A 24,311-nucleotide genomic window follows, 5' to 3' on the forward strand; every position below is an offset into this window, starting at 1 on the left:
CTCTAGTTCTATTTGTGTGATGGCTTGGATTTCAAAAGTGGGAAGTATTTTTCTAATTTAGTAAAGTTATTAAATACACCGGAGGTTCCAAGATCAAAAGGGAGCAGAAGGTGTTAGAAATGCAGTACCACACCCAGAAGAGACCTAGAAAAAGCAGCGCTGGAGTGAATACGACTTATCAGTATCTGTGCAGATAGAAACGAGGGTTAAGGGATATGAGATGGTTCTGTGTGTAATAAAATTGAAAATGTTAAAAAAAAAACAAATATAACCACTTTTTCAGTTCATCATTCTATCCCTGGCTGGAGGTACTTTTTCCTTCTGCGCAGGAAGCACTCCTAGTAGCATTAGAATGATTCCTGCTCCCCACCACCCTCTCCTTTCCACCTATAACCTTCCTTTGAACCAGAGGAATTTTCAGGGGCATTCACATGGGCACTGCTTCACCCCTCCTGGTTTGGTTTGGCCTGGAGTGTTAGTGCCATCTGTTTTTCTCCCTTTGCTTTCACCTTCTTGATTTCTCAGTAGCAACATCCAAAGAGCTGGCTCATGTTTAAAATAAGAGAAATTAAGAACTCAAGCTCCCAGAAGTTAATCAGGAATGTGCTTATGAACATTTCAATTGCGAAGTAGTTGAAATATTAACCTGGTGTAAACCCATCATTACAACGTGTAAGGGAGGTAAAGATGAAAGTGATTCTGTGTGCAGGGTGGCCAGAGATAACTTTAGGGGTTGTGGGATGAGGATTATAAAAAGCCTCCTAGGCAAGAATTCTTGCTTAAAGTCTTAAATGGTCAGTCGGTTAATGTTAGGTGCTGGAAAACCTGTGGGTACAGCATGGGCCAGGGGATTGAAAACTCAGCCTTTGAGAAAGACAAGGTCAGATGAGGCTAGGCTAACTTTATAGTAACTTTTTTTAGGGTGATGACAGTTGACTCTATAAAACAAACTCTTGAAATAAATGAATGCTTATCACAGAATGTATAGGCAGGTGTCTCTGCGGAGAATTGTTCACCTTTACCGTCTGGCCGCTCTCCCGACCCCTCAGACTTCCCCGTAGGATCCCTGAGTCTCGGCAGGTCGCCCGTCGGAGCAGGACAGACGGAGCCGGGCCGCACTGATAGCGATGCGGCCGCACTTAGCTGACCACCAGGCCCGTTCGCAGAGACTGCGAAACCAGACGCAGCTCTTGATTGAAGGCCTGAGCCAAGCCTCAGCCTGAGGAAGTTCCGCCGCCACTACCCCTGGCCCCGCCCCACCGCCCAGCGGCCCAACCGTCGCCCTTCGACGCAAGCCCCGCCCCTCCCAGGCCGTCCGCGGCGCGCCAGCGCCTGCGCAATCGCTTCGGAGCGCCCCGACCGGGATGGCGGCCGTTTTGGAGTCGTTGCTGCGAGAGGAGGTGTCGGTCGCAGCTGCCGTGCGGTGGATCGCGCGCAGCGCCCAGAGTTCGGAGGTAACAGCGCCGACACGCCTCCAGGCCTGACCCGAATCTGCCTTCCGCGGGAGATACCACCCCTTTGGTCCGCTTTCTCTCCGGTGTCTGGCTGTCAGTCCGGGCCGAGTGCGCTCCAGCTAGGGGCCTCTGCCAGGGCTGTCCGGGTGCTCGCGGCCCTGGGCTGGCAGCTGACCCTCTTGTCCCTCTCCGCTTCTCCCTCAGGATGACCCTGGGGAAGCGGCCGCGCTGAACTCACTCCAACCACTGCGGAAGGAATTCGTGCCGTTCCTGCTGAACTTCCTGAGGGAGCAGAGTAGCCGCGTCCTCCCGCAGGGACCCCCAACCCCCGCCAAGGGCCCAGGCTCCTCAACAGCCCTGCCAGGGAGGCCCGGAGGCCCGCCGCGGGGCGGCCGCGGGGCGCGCAGCCAGCTCTTCCCTCCGACCGAGACTTCGAGCGCTGCCGCCGCCGCCGCTGCGGCCGCTGCTGCTGAGGCCCCATCAGCCCGCCGCGGGGGCAGGAGGCGGGGCCCGGGGCCGGCCCGCGAGCGAGGTGGCCGCGGCCCGGGGAGCCTGGAGGAGGGGGTCAGTGGGGAGAGCCTGCCCTGGGCGGGTGGCCGGAGGCCTAGGGCCTCTAGCAGCCCCGGCAGCCCCAGCCTCACGCACTCTGATCCGCCGAACCTCAGCAACCTGGAGGAGTTCCCTCCCGTAGGCTCGGTTCCCCCCGGCCCTGCAGGGTGAGAATCAGCCCTCATCCAGGAAACGGGTGGTACAAAAGCTGTGCTAGGGAAGTAAATTAAGGTTGGGCGCTCCGTAGTAGAGCGTGGAAATAGCTAGATGGTTGGGGATGAAATAACTACAATGATGAGGGGCGTGTTACAAGGGCCCCAGCTGTTGTGGATGCTTGAAGATGGGAATTTGGGGAAAACCTGTGGCTACTCTCAGCAGGACGAAGCCTTCACGCAGGATCAACCCAACTCCAGTGAGTGAAGAGCGGTCACTCTCCAAGCCCAAGACCTGCTTCACCTCACCCCCAATCAACTGTGTCCCCAGTTCCCAATCCTCAGTCCTGGATTCTAGCCCTTGGGGCCATGGCCTTCCCCCAGGTTGCAGAAGTCTGCAGGAGGAGCGGGAGATGCTCAAGAAAGAACGGTATGGCCTTACTGCTCCCTGGATTGTTAGCTTCCTTCCTGTAAGGGGATCCTCAGGGCTTTTCCCTGAGATTGATTTGTGTGTCTCCCACCCCCCCACTCCCCATCCCCGTCTGTTTCTTGGGCCATAGATGTCCTCCCTGGAGGAACCTGAGTATGGCTGTGGAGGGGAAGCCAGTTGACTGATCATGACATCACCCTTCTATCTTCATAGCTCTAAGCAGCTGCAGCAGTTACCTGCCCCCACCTGTTCCACCTCAGAATCAGGATCTCCCCTCCCCAGCCGGACAGGAAGCCTCACAGCTGAACCTGCTGATCCTGCCAAAGTGTCTTCCCGCCAGCGCCTGGAGCTGGTAGCCCTTGTCTACTCTTCATGCATTGCAGGCAAGTGAGAACAAAGGGTGCTGCAGTGGAGATAACTTGTAGAACTATAGGGTAAGATAATTGATAAGGCATGTAGAACTGAGCCTTGGTTCTGAATGGTGCCTAATAACACTGGGGTTTCCTTTTTATATCCAGAAAATCTGGTGCCAAACCTCTTTTTGGAGCTTTTCTTCGTCCTTCAGCTCCTTACAGCTCGGAGGATGGTGGCCACCAAGAACAGTAACCTTGAACCAAGTCCAGGAGCCCTAGGTCAGTGAGCAAGCCTCTTTTTGAGAAATGGGGTCTAGCGATGGAATAATTCTTAACTGGCAGCCTGGTACTATTCTAGATTCCCTGGAAAGCCCACTGTTCCAGAGTGTCCACGATTGTGTCTTCTTTGCAGTGCAGGTTTTGGAGCATCAGTTTCAGTGAGTTTCCCCAGCAGAGGCATTTAAGTCTTATTCCCCTTGTCTACTTGGTTCTCTGGCCACTTGGGGTACATGCTTGTGCTTAACACAAATGCAGTGACTCAGGGCCTTTTCCAACACGTAATCTTTAATTGTGTGCTAAGACTATGAATTCAGCCCCTAAAAGAATCAAAGCGCCCCCTGTGGTCTTGGTGGCTGACCTTTGGGTTAATGTCTAATGTCCTGTCTTGCTCTCTTGCTCCCTGCCCCATAAGGTCTCATTTCCTCCCCCTTTGCCTCCGTCATTTTTAATCCTTGGTCTGTGGCTTTGCCTTACACACCTGTTCCATGCTCCAGACGATGTTCTGAGTGGTTATGCAGGTGCCAGCTTCCTTTTTGCAATGTATGTCCCATTCTCAGTCATGTGCTCTTGACCCTGTAGAGTTCTTTCGTACCTGGACAAAGGGACCTTGAAGCTGTTGGCTGAGAATGAGCGGTTACTGTGCTTCTCACCCGCTCTGCAAGGCCGCCTCCGAGCTGCCTACGAGGGCAGTGCTGCCAAGGTAATGATCCCATCTTAGATGTCTCCTAGCCCAGACCTGCCCCTTCCAAGCCATACTAGTGTCCTATGGGCCAACTCTGGGCAGGAATACGGAGATGAAATTTTCTGAGCATGAACTCTTCAGGCTTCTGTCCCTAATGTCACTGCCATATTTTAGGTTTCTCTGGCGATGCCACCCTCTGCTCAAGCTGTCTCCTTTCAGCCAGAAACTGACAATCGTGCCAACTTCTCCAGTGACCGAGCCTTTCATACTTTTAAAAAACAGAGGTGATAAGAAAAGGGAATTTGGGGAGAGGGGATGAGTCCGCATTTACTTTGAGATAGGCAACCTATGTCATGTTCATAGAAACTAGAAGTTTGGCACTAACAAGTGATGGTTTAGCACCACTAGGCCCTTCCTGCCAACCATCGTAAGAGCTGCTTAGCTCTATTCTGTTTAGTGCCCATGGACTTGAACCTCTGATTTTAATAGCCTCACAAGTATATGACTTTAGTCACAGAGTTCTCAGATAAGAGAGAGCCTGATCAGCTTTCACTAACCACTGAAGTATGTGAAACATGCGATGTGCTGCTGCTCCTGGGTTGTAGTATCATCACCCTGTAGAGAACTTTGGAGACTGGACTGTGAATCGTCCTGTCCTCACTTCTGAGCAAGGGAAGGCACTCCTGGGATTGAGTTAGATCAACTGGGAATTAGATTAGCTGTGCCTCAGTTGATCAGGCATTCTTATGTCTATCAGGGATGTGTTTTATGAGGTGCTTCGAGAGTGGGAAGATCACCATGAGGAGCCTGGATGGGATTTTGAGAAGGGCTTGGGCAGCAGGATCAGGTAGGTGCTCACACACTGGTCACTTTGTCCTTGATTCTCGCAGTGAGCATCTCAGTAGAGCTTGGGTAGCTGATTGGAGGAAGGCTTTCCTCCAACTCCTTCCAGCCTGAAGCTGTTATCTTCTATCCTCCTTAATCTCTTCAGTTATTGCCAACTGTGCCTCTACTCAAAGGGATCTGTCTCTCCAGCTCCTTCTACTCAGAAATGACTCATACTTGTTCTATGGTGGTGAATGCTTGAAAAAGTGCAAAGCTCCTATTCCAGGTTACTTGAGTTTTGGCCCAAGTCACTGTTTAGACCCTTTCTAATCTCCATGTTCTTAATCTTCTAGTTTGGCATTTCTAATAACTTTGCATAGCTAGATAACTAGGATGGAGCAAGCATATCCTCTGTCCAGTGATCTACCTTCCACATGGGTCATGAAGCTCACTGGCACTTAGTATAGTGAAGATTAGAGGGGTGATATTTCTTGTTTGGCTAAGCAAATCCCTAGCCTTAAAGGGATCTCAAAGCTGAGAAAAGTTTACTTTTTCCTGTATCCTTGTGTTGGCCAGTTCTGGCGGAGTTCTGCTCAAGTCCCTGGAAAAAGGCTGAAAAGCCCAAGGATTGGTTTGTTCTCTCAGATCTTTCTACCCCCTTTCCCCTCCCTCACACTCCATTCCTGCCTCTTATTCCTCAGAGCCATGATGAGTCAGCTCTCTGCAGCCTGCAGCCACAGTCATTTTGTTCGGCTTTTCCAAAAACAGCTTCTCCAGGTAACAGCCCCAGGAGGAGATTAACCTACAGTGAACAGTAGGCATTGTAGACAGCAAAGTAATGGCTGGCACTGTGGGATAGGATGGACAGCCAGGCAGGTCTTAGGCTGGAGTTTGAACAGTTCTGCTCCTTGGGTGGTGGTTGAAACTCAGGCAGCCGGAGATAATGGAGTCAGGGTGCACCCCCACCTCTCTGGGACTCCTCACATACCCTGCACCCCTGCCTGCCTTCAGCCTCTCACTGTTTCCTTGCCCTTGATTTGTCCTGTTGTAGAGCGTGGGCTTAGGACTCTGATGGTCCTGGTTTCAGATTCTAGCTGTAGAGAAGCCTAGGCAAATGTCTAATCTTGCAGTTTCAGTTTCTTCACCTGTAAAACAATATAAATCCTACCTTGAAAAACGTGTGTGTGGTACCTGACAGAGGGTTGGCATTCCATAACTGTTTATTACTTCCTCTTTATTTTGTTCAGTCTTTTTTTCTAGAGAAACTTATTGTTTTTTTTCTCTCCTCCCCCCTTACCCCAGATGTGTCAGAGTCCTGGTGGTGCTGGTGGCACTGTCTTGGGTGAGGCTCTGGATGTGTTAAGTATGCTTGGAGCTGACAAGCTGGGGCGGCTGCGGCGCCTACAGGAACGGCTTGCTGCCCCTCAGAGCAGTGGGGGTCCTTGCCCACCCCCCTCCTTCCCAGGCTGTCAGGGATTCTTCAGGGACTTCATCCTGAGTGCCAGCAGGTAAAGGCTCCTCTGTCTTGCAGGAGTAGGGCAAAGGCCAGGAGAGATTTGTCTTCCCAGAAGGGCAGACAGTCCTTTCTTCTTTGCCTGGAATATAAAAGGGTGGGACTGGGTGATATCTGGGCTCCTTCTAGCTCACACTTCATGCCTCCATTTTCCTTCTCATTTTTTTTCCAATTTAGTTGATATACAATATAGGTGTACAACATAGTAACTTGACATTTATATAACTTACAAAGCGATCACCCCAATAAGTATAGTACCCACCTGAAGGCGTACATAGTTATAACAATATTATTAACTATATTCTCTATGTTGTACTTTATATTCCTGTGACTGTTTTAATAACTGGCAATTTATACTTCTTAATTTCTTCCTTTTTTTTTTTTTTACACATCCAATATTTTTCCCATCAGGCAAACATCAATTTGTTCTCTGTTATCTATGAGTTTGTTTTGTTTGTTCATTTATTTTGTTTTTTACATACCACATATGAGTGAAATCACATGGTATTTGTCCTTCTCTGACTTATTTCATTTAGCACAATACCCTTTAGGCCCATTCATTTTGTTACAAATGGTAAGATTTTATTCTTTTTTATGGCCGAGTAGTAATCCATTGTATATGGGTACCATATCTTCTATCCGATCATCTATCGATAGACATGTAGGTTGTTTCCATATTTTGGCTATTGTAAATAATGCAGCAGTGAAGATAGTGGTGCATGTCTTTTCAAATTAGTGTTTTGGATTTCTTTAGATAAATATCCAGCAGTGGAATAGCTGGGTCACATGGTAGTTCTATTTTTGATTTTTTGAAGAACCTCCATACTGTTTTCCATAGCGGCTGCACCAATTTACAGTCCCACCAACAGTGCATCAGAGTTCCCTTTTCTCCACATCCTCACCAACACTTGTTGATTTCTTGATGATAGCCATTCTGAAAGTTGTGAGGTGATATGTCATGGTTTTAATTTGCATTTCCCTGATGATTAGTGATGTTGAGCATCTTTTTATGTCTCTTGGCCTTCTGTATGTCCTCTCTAGAGAAATATCTATTCAGATTCTCTGCCCATTTTTTTTATTAAATTGTTTTTTTGGTGTCAAGTTGTATAAGTTTCTTATATATTTTGGATATTAACCCCTTATCAGATGTATCATTGGCGAGTATCTTCTCCCATTCAGTAGGTCCCCTTTTCCTTTGCAAAAACTTTTCAGTTTTATTTAGTTCTATTTGTTTATTTTTTTCTTTTGTTTCCTCTGCCCGAGGAGACATTTCCAAAACAATATTGCTAAGAGCAATGTCACAGTGTTTACTGCCTGTGTTTTCATCTAGGAGTTTTATGGTTTCAAATCTTTTTTAAGTCTTTAATCCATTTTGAATTTATTTTTGTATATGATGTAAGAAAGTAGTCTAATTTCATTTTTTTTTTTTGCCTGCTTGTATCCAATTTTCCAAACACCGTTTATTAAAGAGACAGTCTTTTTACCCCATTGCATATTCTTGCTTCCTTTGTCATAAATTGACCTTATAGGTATGAATTTATTTCTGGCCTCTCTACTCTGTTCCATTGATCTATGTGCCTGTTCTATGTTCGTACCATGCTGTTTTGATTACTATAGCCTTGTAGTATAGTTTGATAACAGGTAGCGTGATACCTCCAACTTTGTTCTTCTTTCCCAAGATTGCTTTGGCTATTTGGGGTCTTTTGTGGTTCTATATAAATTTTAGGATTATTTGTTCTACTTCTGGGGAAAAGGCCATTGGTATTTTGTTAGGGATTGCATTGAATCTGTAGATTGCCTTGGGTAGTATAGGCTTTTTAATATTAATTCTTCCCATCCATGAGCATGTTATATGCTCCCATTTTGTATCTTTACCTTCTTTCATTAATGTTTTAACAGTTTTCCAAGTACAGGTCTTCTAGCTTCTTGGTTAAATTTATTTCTAGGAATTTTATTATTTTTGAATAAATGGGATTGTTTTTATTTCTCTTTCTGATAGTTTGTTATTAGTATATAAAAACGCCACCAATTTCTGAATACTTTGTATCCTGCTCCTTTACTAAATTCATTTATTCTAATAGTTTTTGGTGGATACTTTAGGGTTCTCTAGGGTATCGTGTCATCTGTATGTAGTGAGTTTTACTTCTTCCCTTCCGATTGGATGCCTTTTATTAATTTTTTTCTTTTCTGATTGCTGTGGCTAGGACTTTCAGTACTATGTTGAATAAAAGTGGTGAAAGTGGAAATCCTTGGCTTGTTCAAGATCTTAAAGAAAAAGCTTTCAGCTTTTCTCTGTTGAATATGATGTTAGCTGTGGGTTTATCATATATGGCCTTTGTTATGTTGAGGTATGTTCCCTCTACCTCCATTTTGCTAAGAGCTTTTATAATAAATAGAAGTTGGATTTTGTCAAATGTTTTTTCTGCATCTATTGATATCATTTCAGTTTTTATCCTTCATTTTTTTTATGTGGTTTATCATGTTAATTCATTTGTGGATATCGAACCAACTCTGCATTTCAGGAATTAATCCCACTTGATCATGGTGTATGATCTTCTTAAGATATTGCTGAATTTAGTTTGCTAATATTTTGTTGAAGATTTTTGCATCTATGTTTATCAGGGATATGGGCCTATAATTTTCTCTTTTTTTTGTAGTGTCTTTGCCTGGTATTGGTATCAGGGTAATGCTGGCCTCATACAATGAATTTGGGGACTCTTCAGTGTTTTGGAATAGTTTGAGAAGGATATGTGTTAATTCTTTAAATGTTTGGTAAAATTCATCTGTGAAGCCATCTAGTTCAGGGCTTTTGTTGGGAGTTTTTCGATTATTGATTCAGTATTGTTAGCAGTTATCATTCTGTTCAGATTTTGTTTCTTCCTGATTCATCCTTGGAATATTGTATGTTTTAGAAATTTTCTATTTCTTCCAGGTTGTCCAATTTGTTGGTATATAGGTGTTTGTAGTATTTTCTTAGGATCCTTTGTATTCCTGTGCCGTTGGTTTTCACTTCTTTTTCATTTCTGTATTTATTTATTTGGGCCCTCTTTTTTTCTTGATGGTTCGGCTAAAGGTTTATGAATTTTGTTAATCTTTTCAAATAAATAGCTCTTGGTTTCATCAATGTTTTCTGTCATTTCATAGACTCTATTTTGATTATTTCCTCTCTGATCTTTATTATTTTCTTCCTTCTACTCACTTTGGGCTTTGTTTGTCCTTTTATAGTTCCTTTAGGTGTAAGGTTAGATTGTTTATTTGAGATTTATCTTGTTTTATAAGGCCTATATTGCTATTAATTTCTCTCTTACAACAGCTTGGCTATGTCCCATAGATTTTGAGTCATTGTGTTTTTATTATCATATGTCTCAATGTATCTTTTGATTTCTTCCTTGATCATGTTGTTAACCCATTCATTGTTTAGTAGCATGTTATTTAGCCTCCATGTGTTTTTCAGTTTTCTTCTTGTAATGGATTTTTAGTTTCATACTATTGTGATTGGAGAAGATACTTAGTGTGATTTCATTATTCTTAAATTTATTGATACTTGTTTGTGGACTAACATGTGGTTTTTCCTGGAAAATTTTCCATATGTATGTGAAAAGAATGTATATTCTCCTGCTTTTGGGTGATGTACTAAAAATATCAGTTAAGTCTATCTGGTCTAATGTATCATTTAAGGTCACTGTTTCTGTCTCAGTGATCTATCTGTTAATGTCAACGGTGTGTTAAAGTCTCCTGCCATGACTGTAATTCTGTTGCTCTCTCCTTTTATGTCTGTCAATATTTGCTTTATATATTTAGTTGCTCCTATGTTGGGTGTATAAATGTTTTCAAGAGTTATACCCTCTCGTTGGATTGATCCCTTTATCATTATGAAATGCCCTTCTTTGTCTCTTGCTACAGCCCTTGTTTAAAGTCTGTTTTGTCTATTATAAATATTGCTACCCTAGCTTTTTTTTCCATTTGCATGAAACATCTTTTTCCATTTCTCTATTTTCAGTCTGTGTGTTTTGATCCGAAGTGGATCTCTTGTAGGCAGCATATGTACAGGTCGTTTTTTTTTTTATCCATTTAGCTACCTTGTGTCTTTTGATTGAAGCATTTAGTCCATTTACATTTTAATTAATTCTTGATACTGTGTAGTTATTGCCATTTTACTGATCGTTTTCTGATTGTTTTTTGTAGTTCTCTGCTCCTTTCTTGCTCTCTTGAATGTTGATGATTTTCTATAGCATCGAATTTGGATTCCTTTCTCTTTATTTCTTGTATATCTCTTGTACATTTTTGGTTTGTGGTTACCGTGTACTTCATATATAACAAGCCAAGTTTATAGCAGTCTTTTTTCAGTTGATGGTCATGTAATTTCGACTGCATTCTAAAATCAACACAATTTTTACTCACCCCCTACACATTTATGTTTTTGTCATTTTTTTACTTCTTTCGTGCATATGTGTTTCAGTGTATCCCTTAATTTATCATTGTAATTACACATGGCCTTCCTTTTAACCTTGTAGTAGCTTTATAGTTGATCAATCCACTGCTTTTACTAAGTGTTCAGCTTCGTCAGTGAGAATTTTTTCTTTCCTATATTTTCTTATTCATATTTTTGATCTCTTGAAGTAATCCCTTTAACATTTCAGGTAATACTGGTTTAGTGGTGATGAACTCCTTTAGCTCTTCTCTGGGAAATTCTTTCTCTCTCCTTTGATTCTAAATGATAGGCTTTCTTGATAGAGTAATCTTGTTTTTAGGTCTTTGCTTTTCATAACTTTGAGTGCTTTATGACATTCCTTTTTGGCCTGATTGCTGTTGAGAAATTAGCTGTTAATCTTATGGGAGCTCCCTTGAACGGTAACCAACTTCTTTTCTTTCTACTTTTAAGATTCTTTGTCTTTAACCTTTGGCATTTTAATTATGATGTGTCTTGGTGTGGGCTTCTTTCGATTCACCTTGTTGGATACCCTCTGTATTTCCTGGACTTGTGTATCTATTTTCTCCACAAGGTTCAGGATGTTTTCAGTCATTATTTCTGCAAATAGATTTTCAATCCCTTTCTCTCTTCTCCTTCTGGAACCCCTGTGATGCGAGTGTTGGTAGGCTTGATGTTGTCCCAGAGTTCCCTTAACTCTATTCTTTTTTTTCTTTTTGCTGTTCCGAATGGGTGTATTCTACCTTGTATTCCAGATCGCTGATTCGATCCTTTGCTTCATCTGATCTGTTATTAATTCTGTCAAATGTGTTCTTCATTTCAGTTATTATAGTCTTCATTTCTGTTTGTTTTTGTTTTTTTTTTAATGGTTTCGTTGAGGTTCTCACTGAGATAATCTATTCTTCCCTTAAGTTCATTGAACATCCTTTTAACTAGTGTTTTGAACCTCATGTCTGGTAGATCCTTGTCTCCATTTATCTCATTTAGGACATGTTTCTTTGTCTCCTCATTTTGGCTGCCTCCCTGTGTTTGTTTTTATTGGGTAGATCTGCTGTATTTCCTGGTTTTGGCAGAGTAGCGTTATGTAGTGCCCTGTAAGGCCTCGTGGTATAGTCTCCGAAACACCTGATCCAGGTGTTCCAGGTATGTCTTTTCTATGGATTGTGTGTGCCCTCCTGTTATAGTTGAGCCTTGATTGCTCTTGACATGTCAGTGGATGGCATTGACCTTCAGGATGACTGGTTGTGAGGGGTAATCGTGTCTGTAGCAGATAGGCTTTTGTGCAGGGGACTGACTCTATGGAACAGGTCGTTGTAGCAGGGCTGGGGTGCCAGTCGAGTCTGCCCTTCAGGTATGTCATTTGTGGAACTGGTAGAGTAGTACTCTGTTGTGGTCTGAAGCTGGCCACCAGGTGTGTTGGTTCTGGAGCTTCTTAGTAGGAGCTCTGCTGCAGGCCAAGGTCAGCCACCGTTTATGCTCAGCTTCGGGCCACCTGGTGGGAGCTACAAAGTCATCTGTGTTTGTTTGCCACTGTTGCTAGGTTTGGAGGTGTTTCGAAGGGGCTATGCTATGAACTGAGGCCAGCTGCCACTAATGCAGGGCTTTAGGACCCTTTGGTGGTCACCACTGTATGAGCTTAGACCAGCCACCTCTTGTGTTGGGCTTGTGGCTGCTTAGGTGGAGCTACACTCCAAGATTAGTTGCCACTTATACCAGGCTTGGAGGCCACCTGATATAAGTTACAATACAATTTAAAACTAGTCATCACTTGTGCTTGGGGTCCCTTAGCAAGAGGTATAGGGCATGCCAAGGCTAGCCACTATGTGTTTGGGGTTTGTGGACCTTTGAGAGACTTTAGAAGTCCACAGCACGAGCCAGAGTTGGCCACTCGTGTGGAAAAGCCACTGGAAACAGCTTGAGCTGAATGTGGCTGTAGGGTGAGGCAGGGTCTTAGGGAATCACCAGGTTAAAGGAGAGCACAGATTTGGTGCCTGCCTGTGCCTGCCGGCTGGGTGTGAAAAAAAATCAACAGAGGAACAGTGGCACCTGCCAGTGCTTCCATTGCCGAATAGAGCTGCCCTGACCTCTGCCACTCCAGCTCTCTTTGTGAAGCTAGTCAATTCAGTTCTTCCCTGTATGTCCCTGGCATTTTTCAAGCTGCTGCTGCCCCTGTGCTAGAGCCCAGAGCGAGTAAGTCTGTGACAAGTGAGTGCACAGACCTCTCAAGAGGATCACCTTTCATCTCACTCAGACACAATCCCTCCTAGTTTTCACAGCCAGGAGTTATGGGGACTCCTCTTTCTGGCACTGGTGGCTTGGGCTGTGACCCCTGGCTCCTCAGGGGAGACCTCTGCAACCAAGATATCCCTCCCAATTTTTAATTGCCACACGTGGGTATGGGACATGCCCCTTCGCCCCTCCTGCCGGTCTCAACATGACTTATCCTTGGTTATAGGACTTCTGTTTAGCTAGTCTTTAGATGGTTCTCAGTGACGGTTGCTCTATAATTTAGTTGTAAGTTTGATGTGGTCATGAGAAGAGGCGTTTACCTACCCTGTGCTCTTGACCTTAAGCACTGCTTCTCATTCTTTCACCATGTGGGCAACCTCATTGCTACTTGGCCTCCCTCTGAAACTCCCTGAGGCTTTCTGTCTGGACCCCCTCTTCTTTCTTCAGTTCTTACATCTCTTCCAGTGCCTTTTGTTTTCTTTCTTGCTGTCCTTCCTAGCTTCCAGTTTAATCAGCATCTCATGGATAGTCTGAGTTTGAAGATCCGGGAGCTCAACGGTTTTGTTCTGCCTCAGCCTGAGCCTAGTGATGAAGATGGAGAGTCAGACGTGGACTGGCAGGTTAGAAAGCAGAACAAGGGAGTTGAAGGGGTTCTGACCTAGGAGGAAACAGGTATTTTCAAGAACTTTGTAACAAATTTGGAATTTTTCTAGAAGCCGTAATGCTTAGGACCTTTTCCTTCCCTGATCCCCGGCAGGGTGAACGGAGGCAGTTTGCTGTGGTGCTACTCAGCCTGAGGCTTTTGGCTAAATTCTTGGGCTTTGTGGCTTTCCTGCCATACCGGGGACCTGAACCACCCCCAACCCGTGAGCTCCAGGACTCCATTCTGGCCCTGAGGAGCCAGGTGAATGGGGGCTCTGGTAAGGAGGGAGCTGGAAAGAGCCATAAAGCATTGGAGTTAGAGAGCACTCCCCAGTTTCCTGGGACCTGCCCACTGACTGAGTTCTGGCCCCACCAGGTGCCCCCAGCCCTGGATGTACGAGCTCTGCTGCAGCAGGGGCTGCGGGCCCGCCGAGCAGTGCTCACAGTGCCCTGGTTGGTGGAGTTCCTTTCTCTTGCTGACCACATTGTTCCCATGCTGGACTATTACCGCAGCATCTTCACTCTCTTGCTACATCTACATCGGTGAGTAGAGAAAAGGCAAGGCTTAAGAACAGGGTGCAGGTAGAACGTTGCTTAGGCCATTGTTTATGAAGAGAGTTGAGCAGCATGTGCTTCCTATGTGGTACTGTAGCCATAACTGACCCTTAGAGGAGAGGCAGGATTTGGTCCACAGGGAAAGACTGGGCAGTTGGTTCTTTCCTTGGACTTTTACTATTCCTACTATGGCCTAGCTGAGATGGAGAACAGATCTGGGCAGGGGCACTGAAGAGATCCTGGTTGCCTGCACAACAGCAGTCCCTTCTAGGTCTGCTTTTGAGAATTAACTTCCCAATTATAGCTTTCTTTTACTGCATTCTGTTTCTTTCTACGCATAAATTTAGTTGACACCCTCATTTACCTTTTAGGAGCTTGGTCTTGTCAAAAGAAAGTGAAGGGGAGATGTGCTTTCTGAACAAGCTGCTGCTGCTTGCTGTCCTGGGCTGGCTTTTCCAGGTTGGCCGAGTGAGGGTCCTATTTGGGGAGGGAGTTGGGGGTGGCTGTTCTGGCTAGAGATAGGGAGGGGAGAGTATTTGAGTTTAGGGTCAGGACCAGAAGATAAAGTTCAGAGGAAGTAGGGGAATTACCATAGTTTCAGAGGAAGATTGTCTAAACCCTGGAACCATGAGGTAGAAAGTATGATGAAGCTTTCAAGCATTAACTGGAGCTGGTGCTGCTCTAATCTCTTGCCAGATTCCCACAGTCCCTGAGGACCTGTTCTTTCTGGAAGAGGGTCAGGTGGATACCTTTGAGGTGGACACAGTAGCTTTAGAGCACGGTTTGGTAAGTGTTGGGGTCCAGCCAGAGCCATGGGGTTCACAGAAATAAAGGAAGCAAGGTGTCTGAGGTCCAGCAGGAGATAAGCCACAATAGAGACTGAACTATTATGTAATTCTTATACTTGATTGTCCCGTTTCTGGCACACTGGGAAGGAAGAGAAGCCTGCCTGCCTTCGCAACTCTGGCCTGTTCTCTCCCCCAGGATGGCATGCCTGTGGTGGACCAGCATCTACTCTATACCTGCTGCCCCTATATCGGTAAGAATAGTTGTCTCCCCTGGCCCCCAATGGTCCTTAGTCCTTGGCCTGTCCCTGCAGAATACCCAGAAGGCACCCCATGGGCCTAACATCCTAATGGTTGTTCTCTTCTTAGGTACTCCCCGACTGCCTCAGTCTCTCTATTCTACAAACGCTCAAAGTCCATGATGCTCGGGGTGGAGGGGTGGGTTTTAGAACTAAGCACTTGGTCTTCTCTGATGCAGGAGAGCTCCGCAAACTGCTCGCTTCATGGGTATCAGGTAGCAGTGGGCGGAGTGGGGGCTTCGTGAGGAAGATCACCCCCACCACCACCACAGGCCTGGGAGCCCAGCCTCCGCGGACCACCCAGGGGCTGCAGGTAAGGGGCCAGGTGGAGGCAGGGGTCCACTCTGGAGAAGAGAAAGGGAACCTTTCACTGCACTGCTCCCTCCTTCCCATAGGCACAGCTGGCCCAAGCCTTTTTCCACAACCAGCCTCCCTCCTTGCGCAGGACTGTAGAGTTTGTGGCAGAGAGAATTGGCTCTAACTGTGTCAAACATATCAAGTGAGTGTGGGTTGAGGGTCCCATTCTCATTCTCATACCATTTTCCTCTTTTGACTCCTTATACCTTGTTGCCAAACTGAGGAAAGCCAGTTGAGTGGTCGGGGGGAGAGGAGGGGCAAGGACAGTATGGAAGGGAGGCTTAAAATTGGTAACATTCTTTGAAGTGAGTTCTGACCACATTTCCTTGAATTTGCAGCCCCTTTCTGATTCAACCCTTCCAACTACCTCCAAACATTGCTGTCCCTGCTACAGGGCCACGCTGGTGGCAGATCTGGTGCGCCAGGCGGAGTCACTTCTTCAAGAGCAGCTGGTGACGCAGGGAGAGGAAGGGGGAGATCCAGCCCAACTGTTGGAGATCTTGTGTTCCCAGCTGTGCCCCCATGGGGCCCAGGCATTGACCCAGGGGCGGGAGTAAGAGATGCCAGTCTGTTTGGACCCTTATCTCCTCTCTTAGCTTTTATTGTTCTGACCTTTTTTCCCCTTTCACACACATATCCTTTATCCCACGTCCTCTCTCCACACTTTTTTCATTCTTTCCTCTTAGGCTATCTTTGACTTTAGGGTTTTGGGGACCCAAAATCCAAGCTGAAATGGAAGCATAGGTGGTTGGGGCTCCCATTCTTCCCAGCATCTGGGCTGGGGCCAGAGGGCTGACAGTGCTTCACCCTGAGGCAGAGCCCTCCCCACTCACATGATTGGTGCACACAGGACATGTCTGAGAGACAGGCTGAAATATCTAGACATCACTGATCTCTGTCTCCTTTTAGGTTCTGCCAAAAGAAGAGCCCTGGGGCGGTGCGGGCACTGCTTCCCGAGGAGACCCCGGCAGCTGTACGTAAGAGGGAGACCTGGGGCTAGGGGGATAGGCGGTTGGTGTGGGAGAGGGGTGTGTGTAAATGTGTGCATGAAGTCCTGGACTTGGGCATGCGTCATTGTCCCCAACCCTCCCCTGGCCCCTGATTTTGCAGTACTTCTGTGTCACAGGTTCTAAGCAGTGCAGAGAACATTGCTGTGGGGCTTGCAACAGAGAAAGCCTGTGCTTGGTTGTCAGCTAACATCACAGGTAAGGTCCAGGCAAGGGGGGTGGCTGACCAAGTTTTTCAGAAGTGGACTGCAGGAAGTTAGAGGCCATTGGGGGGAGATGGGACTCAGAGCCTGCTGGAAACAGTGAAGGGCATGGGTAGGCATGGTGAGCCAGCGCAGGGCTGTTTGGTGACCCCTTTTCTGTTCTCCCTCTGACCTGACCTGCAGCGCTAATCAGGAGAGAGGTGAAAGCGGCAGTGGGTCGCGTGCTTCGAGCCCAGGGTCCTGAACTGGCTGCCCGGGGGGAGCGGAGGGGCTGCTCCCGTGCCTGTGAGCACCATGCTCCCCTCCCCTCCCACCTCATCTCCGAGATCAAAGTACACGGCTCCCTAATCCCTTCGGCTCCCCTCCCCCACTTCTCGCTCTTTTCCTGGCCTCCTTCCTCTCTCATGTCTGCTCCGGTATTTGTGTTGCAGCTTTCTGTGTCCAGCTAGTTCCCGTTTTGTTCGGTACTGAATGGGATGAGGTAGGACAGTACTGAATTGAAGGGCTTTCCTAATTGTTCTTTTTTGGTACTTAAATCACCCAAAAGGGGGAAAGGGGAAAAGGTAAATATGAAAATTTTTGACTAAATACATATTATACAGATGGTGATGGGGGTGGGTGGTGAATGGCTGTCCAGTGTAGTATGAAAGTCTTTAAGTGGGCAGTCCACCTGGTATTGAGATGTGATTTTAGAAACGTTCTATGTGGGAGGTGATGCTTGTTTAGTTACAGACAGTAAAAATAATGTCAGTACTTTTAACTTGATTTTTAAAACATCAGACAGACTACAGCAGAGCTAGGTCAGGAAACACCCTACAGGCGGAAATCAGCTTACTGCTTGTTCTGTAAATAAAGTGTTGGAACACAGCCATTCTTGTTCATTTATGAATTGTCTAGGGCTGCTTTTGTGCTACAGCACAGAGCTAAGTAGTTGAGACAGACACTGTCTGGCCTGCAAAGCCTAAACCATTTATTGTTTTGCCCTGGTCTATGGTTGTAGTAGTTAGTATAGGAGTAAAGATTTGGACTAGGAACGAAGGAGGAATGACTAAAAGTAGAGAGCATGTATGGGGCAGAAGAAAAGGCTAAGTAGCCATTAGCTACTGGTTTTCAACATACAGAGGATTTCTGTACTGAAACCTTATTTCTCTTGATGAACAGAGAAGCATGAGGGATAGAAAATATTACATGTATGCAGTAGGATGGTTCCCCTAAATTCTTTCAGAATAAGATACTCTCTGGGAACTGGCTAGGTACAGCTTTGTCCTAAGATGAGTGATATCTCTTGAAATCTAGCAGCATGTTCCTCAGCTTACCTGCTCCATCTGTTCTCTCGTTCACTTGGTTGCTTCTCCCAGCTGTGCTGTCCTGCCTCAGTCTAAGCGCACCTTGGCCCAGTTACTTCACCCCAGGGGTCTTGTCTTCCTTTTCCTTCTGCCTCTCTCCACTGGCTGATCCCCACCCCAAGCCACATTATCTGTGGCCTCACTCCACTCCCACCTCTGCTCTCCCCAGGATGTACTCTCTCTGGCCTCAGGGCCCCGGGACCCTGAGGAGGGAGTGTCCCCAGAGCATCTTGAGCAGCTCCTAGGCCAGCTGGGCCTGACACTGCGGTGCCGCCAGGTAAGACATGGTAGGATGTTCTCCAGTGTCCTTATCCAGTGCCCTATAACCAGAGCTACATTGGCTGCCTCAGGGCCGCTGCTGTAAGGATGCTGCTAATGTCCAGGGTCTCCTTGCTTTTTCCCCAGTTCCTGTGCCCACCTGCTGAGCAGCATCTGGCAAAGTGCTCTGTGGAGTTAGCGTCTCTCCTTGGTATGGCTCCTTTCTATCGCCTTACTCTCTTGCCAGATCCCCCAGCTCTCAGGGTTGGGTACAAGCAAGATTAAAATGAAACTTTCTTCTGCTCTTCTTCCTCCCAGGGGCTGGCCAGGTAACCCTGCCTCCATTTCTTAAAGCTTGGCTTTCCTTTCTTCCCATAGTTGCAGACCAAATTCCCGTCCTAGGGCCCCCGGCACAACACCGGCTAGAGAGAGGGCAGGCACGAAGGCTCCTGCACCTGCTGCTTTCCTTATGGAAGGACGACTTTCAGGTGCCCATTCCGCTGCATCTGCTGCTGAGCCCAAGAAACGTGGGGCTTCTGGCAGACACTCGGCCGAGGGAGGTGAGCCAGAGAGGTGGGTGGATGCAGGGGTACAGGGAGGCAGTCCTCTTAGTCCTCTGGGATTACGTTCTTATATCCACCACCCTCACCCCAAACATTATGAGCTTGTTTCCTCTCTTACCCCTTTTCTGGCAGCTGTGCTCATTTTCTGTTCCATGTTAAAATGAACTCCCTTACTGTTTAATCTCAGGTCTTCTCCTTCCTCAGCAGCTCTGTCCTTTCTATCAGTCAGGGTCACTGTGCAGTCCTCCTAACCACCCTGACCTCCTCCTCCATGTGTTGCAGTGGGACCTGCTGCTGTTCTTGCTCCGGGAGCTGGTAGAGAAAGGTCTGATGGGACGGACAGAGATAGAGGCCTGCCTGGACAGCCTCCGGGAGGCCCAGTGGCCAGGGGTAAGGGGTCCTCATCTCCTTTTACCTGGAGAGAAAACAAGTGTCATATGTCCCTTTTATCCTGAAAGGGGGCAAGTGATGATGGTACCTGGCATTCTTAGTATCTTTCCCGTACTTGGTGGATTTTGTCAAGTGCCTTCAGGACCACCCCAAAATGGAGTGGCTGTTCTGGTGGGACTTCAAATTTCAGCAGCTACTGTATGAAGGACTGTCAGAGGAGGAAGGGAACATGGAAGGCAGGTAGCTGGAAAGCAGCAGAGCATAGTGTGGGTTTTTAAAATCAATAACCTGGATTTTAACTTTGTCTAGTACTTAATGTTGTGATTTAGGGCAAAGTTTTATCTTAGTTTCTTCACCTATAAAATGGGAATAATTTATACCTCCTAGGGTTTATCAAGATGAAATAATGTGCTTATTACTCAGATGGTGATAAGTACTTACTCTATGGTTCTGAGCCTCCTGTCAGAGTTCCCTCTCCTTGCCAGAACTTGAGCATCCCAGAGTACCTTAATGGGACAAGGTTTCAAGTCCATTTCAGTATAAAAAGCTACTGGGAAAAAATAAGATAGCTAGGTTCTCTAGTCACGGGTTAGTGCTACAGCTTTATACTTGGGATTGATTTTTCAGTAGAGAGGATGAATAATTCAGAATCATGCGTCTCCCTTTTATGTCACCTTGTAGGATTTCTCTGAAGAATTAGCAACACTGTTCAACCTATTTCTAGCTGAGCCCTGGATGCCAGAACCTCAGCTAAGAGCTTGTGAGCTGCTGCAGCCAAACCGAGGGACTGTGCTGGCCCAGAGCTAGGGCTGGGAAGTGGCCTTGACTTGGGTGTCTCACCAGAACCCTGCCTGTGTCTCAGGAGGAAGTCCCAGCACCACCCCAAGTGCCCACTGCTGACCCCTGCTGGCGCAGGAGTAGCTGAATCTGAAATCGGGCTTCCTGCTCACATGTGAAGGAAGTATGGCTATCTGGCCTCCCACAGACTGCAGGCTCGCCATCCCGAGTCCTAGAAGGAGAAGGAGGGTCCATGTGCTTCAGGATTATGGTGGAAAAGCCTAGAGACTACAGTCCTAGAGCAGAAGAGTTGGCATTTATTACCTGGATCCTAAATGAAATGACGTGTGGGCTTGAGCCCAACTTGCTGCTATCCCAGCATCTCTTAAGACTGGTTTGGGAAATCATGACAGAGGCAAATGACTTCTGCTTAACTTGTGCGTAAAGTCAAAACATGAATCTTGGGAGTCTACACTTTACTGCTAGGAGCTGGACTGCCATCTCTTTAAAAATGCACAACAGACGAGATGGGGCGCTCCTGACAGAAACCCAGCTCTATCTACCCCTTCCTGTCTTCAGTCCTGTGCCGATAGTAACTCTCAACTCTAGCTCCATCCAGGTGGTAAGCACAGGGCAGAACACTAAAGCTTTTTAAAATAAACTCTTTTCTTTTCCAAGGTCTTCATGTCTAGTTATTTTTATCTGATTCTTCCCTGTAGAGGCTGCAGTCTCAGGGTGGGCTTGGAGGTAGGTGTTGACAGGGTAGAGCCATACTAGTGGCATGGCCACCTAGCAATGCCTGTGTGTTCCACCATGAGACGCTACAGGCTAGAGAGCCTGGGACCCTTTTAACTCAACTGGCTTCTGTGCAACTCCCTTGAAAGATTTAGTATAAATGTTTAGGATAAGTTTCTACTCACCAAATACTCCCTACTGAACTAGAGTGAGGCAGCTTTTGTTACAGAGGGCAGGGGTGTGATTTAGCTCAGAACAAAAGCATTCTACAACTCTATAAATGATTCACTGATTTTTTTTTTTTTTACTAAGCACTATCTTGATCATGTGCATTAAAGTCACTCATAAAATTCATGGTGTTTCTACTTTGGCAACATGGGCAGAGTCAGGCGAGGGTGAGGGGTGTGGAGAGAAGTACTCAGTGAACATACTGAAATGGCTTACCAAGTCTTGTCTATGTATACTTCTGTTTTTCTTTGGGGAAAAGTTCAAAAAGGTCTCTGACCCAAGGAAGGATAAAAGTCTCTGGGTCTAAAGGAGTTTGCTGTGTGACTTTAGTAACCTGGTGTGGTGCCCTTACTCGCATTAAGCCCCATGGGGGGGTCTCTTGATCACCACTTTGTAATGACACCTCTATCTGGTCAGGCGGTGCCTGTGCCTTTTCCTTCCCCTCAGCCCATCCTAGTCATTCCTTTAACTAGTTTCTACATCTGAACCTTTTAATCTCTTCATTTTTAAAGGCCTTTATCTTTGTCCTTTAAATCCAATTTATACTACAGAAATTCGGAGAGTTCTGAATGCCTGGGAACCAAAACAGCTTTAAGAAATGTTTTATCTTTCTGCACCCATTAGGTGTGGCTGAAGGAAAGCTCTGCCCCAGGAACCTGAGCCCAGAGGTAAGCAGCAGCTACTTTAGACACTCAGCTCCAAGTAAGGTGGGATGGGCAGGCAAGCAGAGGGGAAAGCCTGAAGGCACAAGGATGCTGGGTTAAAGGCTACTCAAACTTGGCAAGGACCCAATTCAGGAAACAATGCTGGCCTGTGAGAACCTTAAAGGCCTTCTCTAGGCAGAAAGATAACCTAAGAATTAAAGAGACAGGCAGCTAATGAGCTAGTGAACTAATTAGGTTCCTTTCTGTATAGCTCCTCTCCACTAATTGTTAAAAACAGTGGTTTTCAAAATGTGGTCCGCACACTAGCAGCATCAGGCTCACCTGGGACTTTCTAGAAATACAAATGTGCGGGCCCTTCTCGGTCCACTGAAGTGGTATAATAAGTTCCTCAGGAGATTCTGATGTACAATGAAGTCTTAGAAGCACTTGTCTAAGCCAAAATCTGACTTCATGATCATTTAGGTCTATGGACTACCTTTAACACTTTTGCATTTTGCTAAAGATCAGCCTCAGTTAATATTCTTTAGGTTGCTGACTCAGGCCCGGTGTGTGGCTTCTCTAGGCTTCCCACATGTTCAGATTCCTATTGCTGCTTCTGCCTCAGAAGCCCCAGAGGTGCACACCTCTTAAAAGAGCTTCCTTTCAGGGGATTGTGGTCAGGGGATTGTTACATGTGACAATGACTGTTCTGGAATCCTCCCTCATTGTTCATATTTGGGCTACAGCTTGCCATAATTGGTTAACTAATCTGGTTGCTATTTACATGCCTTAAAACAGTGCGTAGCTCATGGAAAGCACTCAGTACATCTGTGTAAACTGTAGAACCTGAAACTGAGTCATGAGTAGTTATTGCCATCATAATCTCCAGGCTAAATTCTGAGCTTAAATGATACACTTAGGCCATCTCAGGGTAGTCTTCACTAATAAAAGTACTATCAGACCTTTAATTTACAAGTTTCTGACCATTTCAATCAGCAGTCTTGGTAAGCGATTTATATGAGAAGAGCTGGGAGTACATAAATAGGGTGTTAAATATATCAAGTGTCGCCAAAAAAAAAAAAATTAACCAAAAAAATTAAGGTTTAAAGGCAATTTAAAAACCTTTAGTCAATAATGTATAGATAACCTATTCTGAGGTAAGAGAAAAAAATCCCGCAAAACTTTTAGAAAAATAAATCTCTGCTGTACAGAATTTTACCTTTTAACCACATCGTCTTGATCCCCATACAGTCACCTTCTTCCACCAAAGATTCTGAATCCCAGAACTGAAGCCGAGAATCTCTCCCACCCCTACCACTTCCAGGTAACCAGAATATTCAAAGCTCACATTCAGCCATGCTAAGGAACAAGAAAACAACCCATTCTCCATCCCATCCTAAAATAGGTGGGGCTACAGCAGCAGCGTGGAATTCTCGTGAGACCACTGAAGGCTGGGACCAAGGCTCTGAGTGAGGTAAGGAATACATCTGAGCTTCTCCCTAACAAATGACTTACCTCTTCTAGGAGTTCCAATATCTTCTTTCTAGTCTTCAAAAGGTAGATTTTCATTTCTTTGAAACTCCTCTTGCCTCGTCAGCAGCCAATATCTGGCTGCCCACCTCCTAACCCCATCCCCATCCTCCCTTGAAAAGCTAGGCCCCACCTTGAACCCAAATCTGTCCAACCTGCTTTTACAGTGGTCTTCTCAGTCTACTGAGCTCTGGAGTGATGGCTCCATGACAGAGCATTGCTCAGTACTCCTGACACAGGCAAAGACCCAAATGTCCTCTCCTGTGAGGGGAAAGGAAGTGGAGTGGGGCCGGGGGGTGATTAATAAAATGTTTGGTAAAAAAGGAGAAACGATTCTGAATCAGTGTTCTGGTTTGTGCAGCTCTTTTTTTAAACCAGTTTTCTGTTTTGATATTTTCTAACTCTCCATACCAGAGTGGGACAATGCTGGAGGCAGATTCTGAGACGAGTCTTGGGCCAATGGCTGCCTCCCTATGAGCCCGAGGGCTGGGTTGCACTAAGGAAGCACCATGCCAGAGCACCGCAATCTCCCAGCTCTCCTGGCTGTGCCCAATCCTGGTCCTCAAGCAGCTCGTCTGCCATAGGGTCCCAAAGACAGGCAAGAAAGGTGAAAAATCCAAGAAGGTGAGTTGGAGCTTCATTTGCTCTGAATGACCAGGACGACCCTCTAGCCCTGCAGAGGTGCCAGCTGTGACCATGTACTGACTGGGCTTTGCTAGCAACTCGGGGCTGAGTGCTGTTTGCCCAGTTGGCCGCAGCAGGTAGCCTTGGCTCTTCTTGCATCAGGGTAGAGAGTAACAAGAGTTGCCCCAGCGTCTCTGGAGCATCCTGGGCCTGCATCTCAGTAGCACCATCTTGACAGTGAGATGCTAACTACCAAGGAAGGAAGCCAATCTGGCTATAACCAGCGGCTGCTGTTTGATGAAGGAGCTTAGCTGCTGAGGGGGGAAACCTGGAGCACCAAGTTCTACCTGAAATAGAGTAGAGAGAGAAAAGTCAAAGGTGCAAACAGACCTGAGAGTGTGCCAGGACACACTTTGGCCACAAGTAGCCCCCCAGGCTGTTGTGATGGGAGAAGCTCCTCAGACATTACGGTC

At 46.3% G+C, this 24,311-nt stretch overlaps 2 protein-coding genes across 13 annotated transcripts in view; one reads left to right on the forward strand and one right to left on the reverse strand.

Annotated features, from left to right (window-relative positions):
* Positions 1-1,324: 1,324 nt before the first annotated feature.
* Positions 1,325-23,540, forward strand: CDAN1 (codanin 1). Of its 8 annotated transcripts, XR_005658536.1 has the most exons (31): positions 1,325-1,454; positions 1,659-2,170; positions 2,379-2,585; positions 2,799-2,968; positions 3,104-3,217; positions 3,297-3,375; positions 3,797-3,917; positions 4,074-4,183; positions 4,657-4,746; positions 5,426-5,501; positions 6,027-6,232; positions 13,395-13,515; positions 13,653-13,799; positions 13,914-14,080; positions 14,464-14,551; positions 14,789-14,878; positions 15,077-15,131; positions 15,356-15,489; positions 15,572-15,675; positions 15,928-16,086; positions 16,443-16,506; positions 16,660-16,738; positions 16,927-17,075; positions 18,259-18,366; positions 18,495-18,558; positions 18,726-18,907; positions 19,193-19,300; positions 19,982-20,699; positions 21,665-21,708; positions 22,936-23,008; positions 23,090-23,540. XR_005658536.1 is itself a non-coding variant. In XM_039888377.1 (28 exons), the coding sequence occupies exons 1-28, from the start codon at positions 1,365-1,367 to the stop codon at positions 20,105-20,107; spliced, it is 3,720 nt and encodes a 1,239-aa protein (XP_039744311.1). In that variant the 5' UTR covers positions 1,325-1,364; the 3' UTR covers positions 20,108-20,758. The 8 variants fall into 8 exon arrangements, 3 of the variants coding, with proteins under 3 accessions (XP_039744311.1, XP_039744312.1, XP_039744313.1); XR_005658535.1 differs by having other exon boundaries at positions 22,936-23,540; XR_005658537.1 differs by lacking the exon at positions 22,936-23,008 and having other exon boundaries at positions 23,009-23,540.
* Positions 21,105-24,311, reverse strand: part of STARD9 (StAR related lipid transfer domain containing 9) — a 103,289-nt gene continuing 100,082 nt past the window's right edge. For all 5 annotated transcript variants that reach the window (XM_039888370.1, XM_039888369.1, XM_039888365.1 and 2 more), the window contains one exon: positions 21,105-24,185. In XM_039888370.1, the coding sequence (XP_039744304.1) occupies positions 24,084-24,185 (102 nt within the window). In that variant the 3' untranslated portion in view covers positions 21,105-24,083. The remainder of the gene's footprint in view (positions 24,186-24,311) is intronic.

This window comes from Pteropus medius, unplaced genomic scaffold, assembly GCF_902729225.1.
Source record: "Pteropus medius unplaced genomic scaffold, Ma_sr-lr_union100, whole genome shotgun sequence".
Lineage (NCBI taxonomy): Eukaryota > Metazoa > Chordata > Mammalia > Chiroptera > Pteropodidae > Pteropus > Pteropus medius.

What these genes read in the sequence shown, in the direction of transcription:
- CDAN1 (XM_039888377.1), top strand. Translation starts at nt 1,365, where the DNA reads ATGGCGGCCGTTTTGGAGTCGTTGCTGCGAGAGGAGGTGTCGGTCGCA. An exon ending in TTCATCCTGAGTGCCAGCAG is followed by an intron (nt 6,233 to 13,394) that starts GTAAAGGCTCCT and finishes TGTCCTTCCTAG; the next exon opens with CTTCCAGTTTAATCAGCATC. An exon ending in TCCTGGGCTGGCTTTTCCAG is followed by an intron (nt 14,552 to 14,788) that starts GTTGGCCGAGTG and finishes ATCTCTTGCCAG; the next exon opens with ATTCCCACAGTCCCTGAGGA.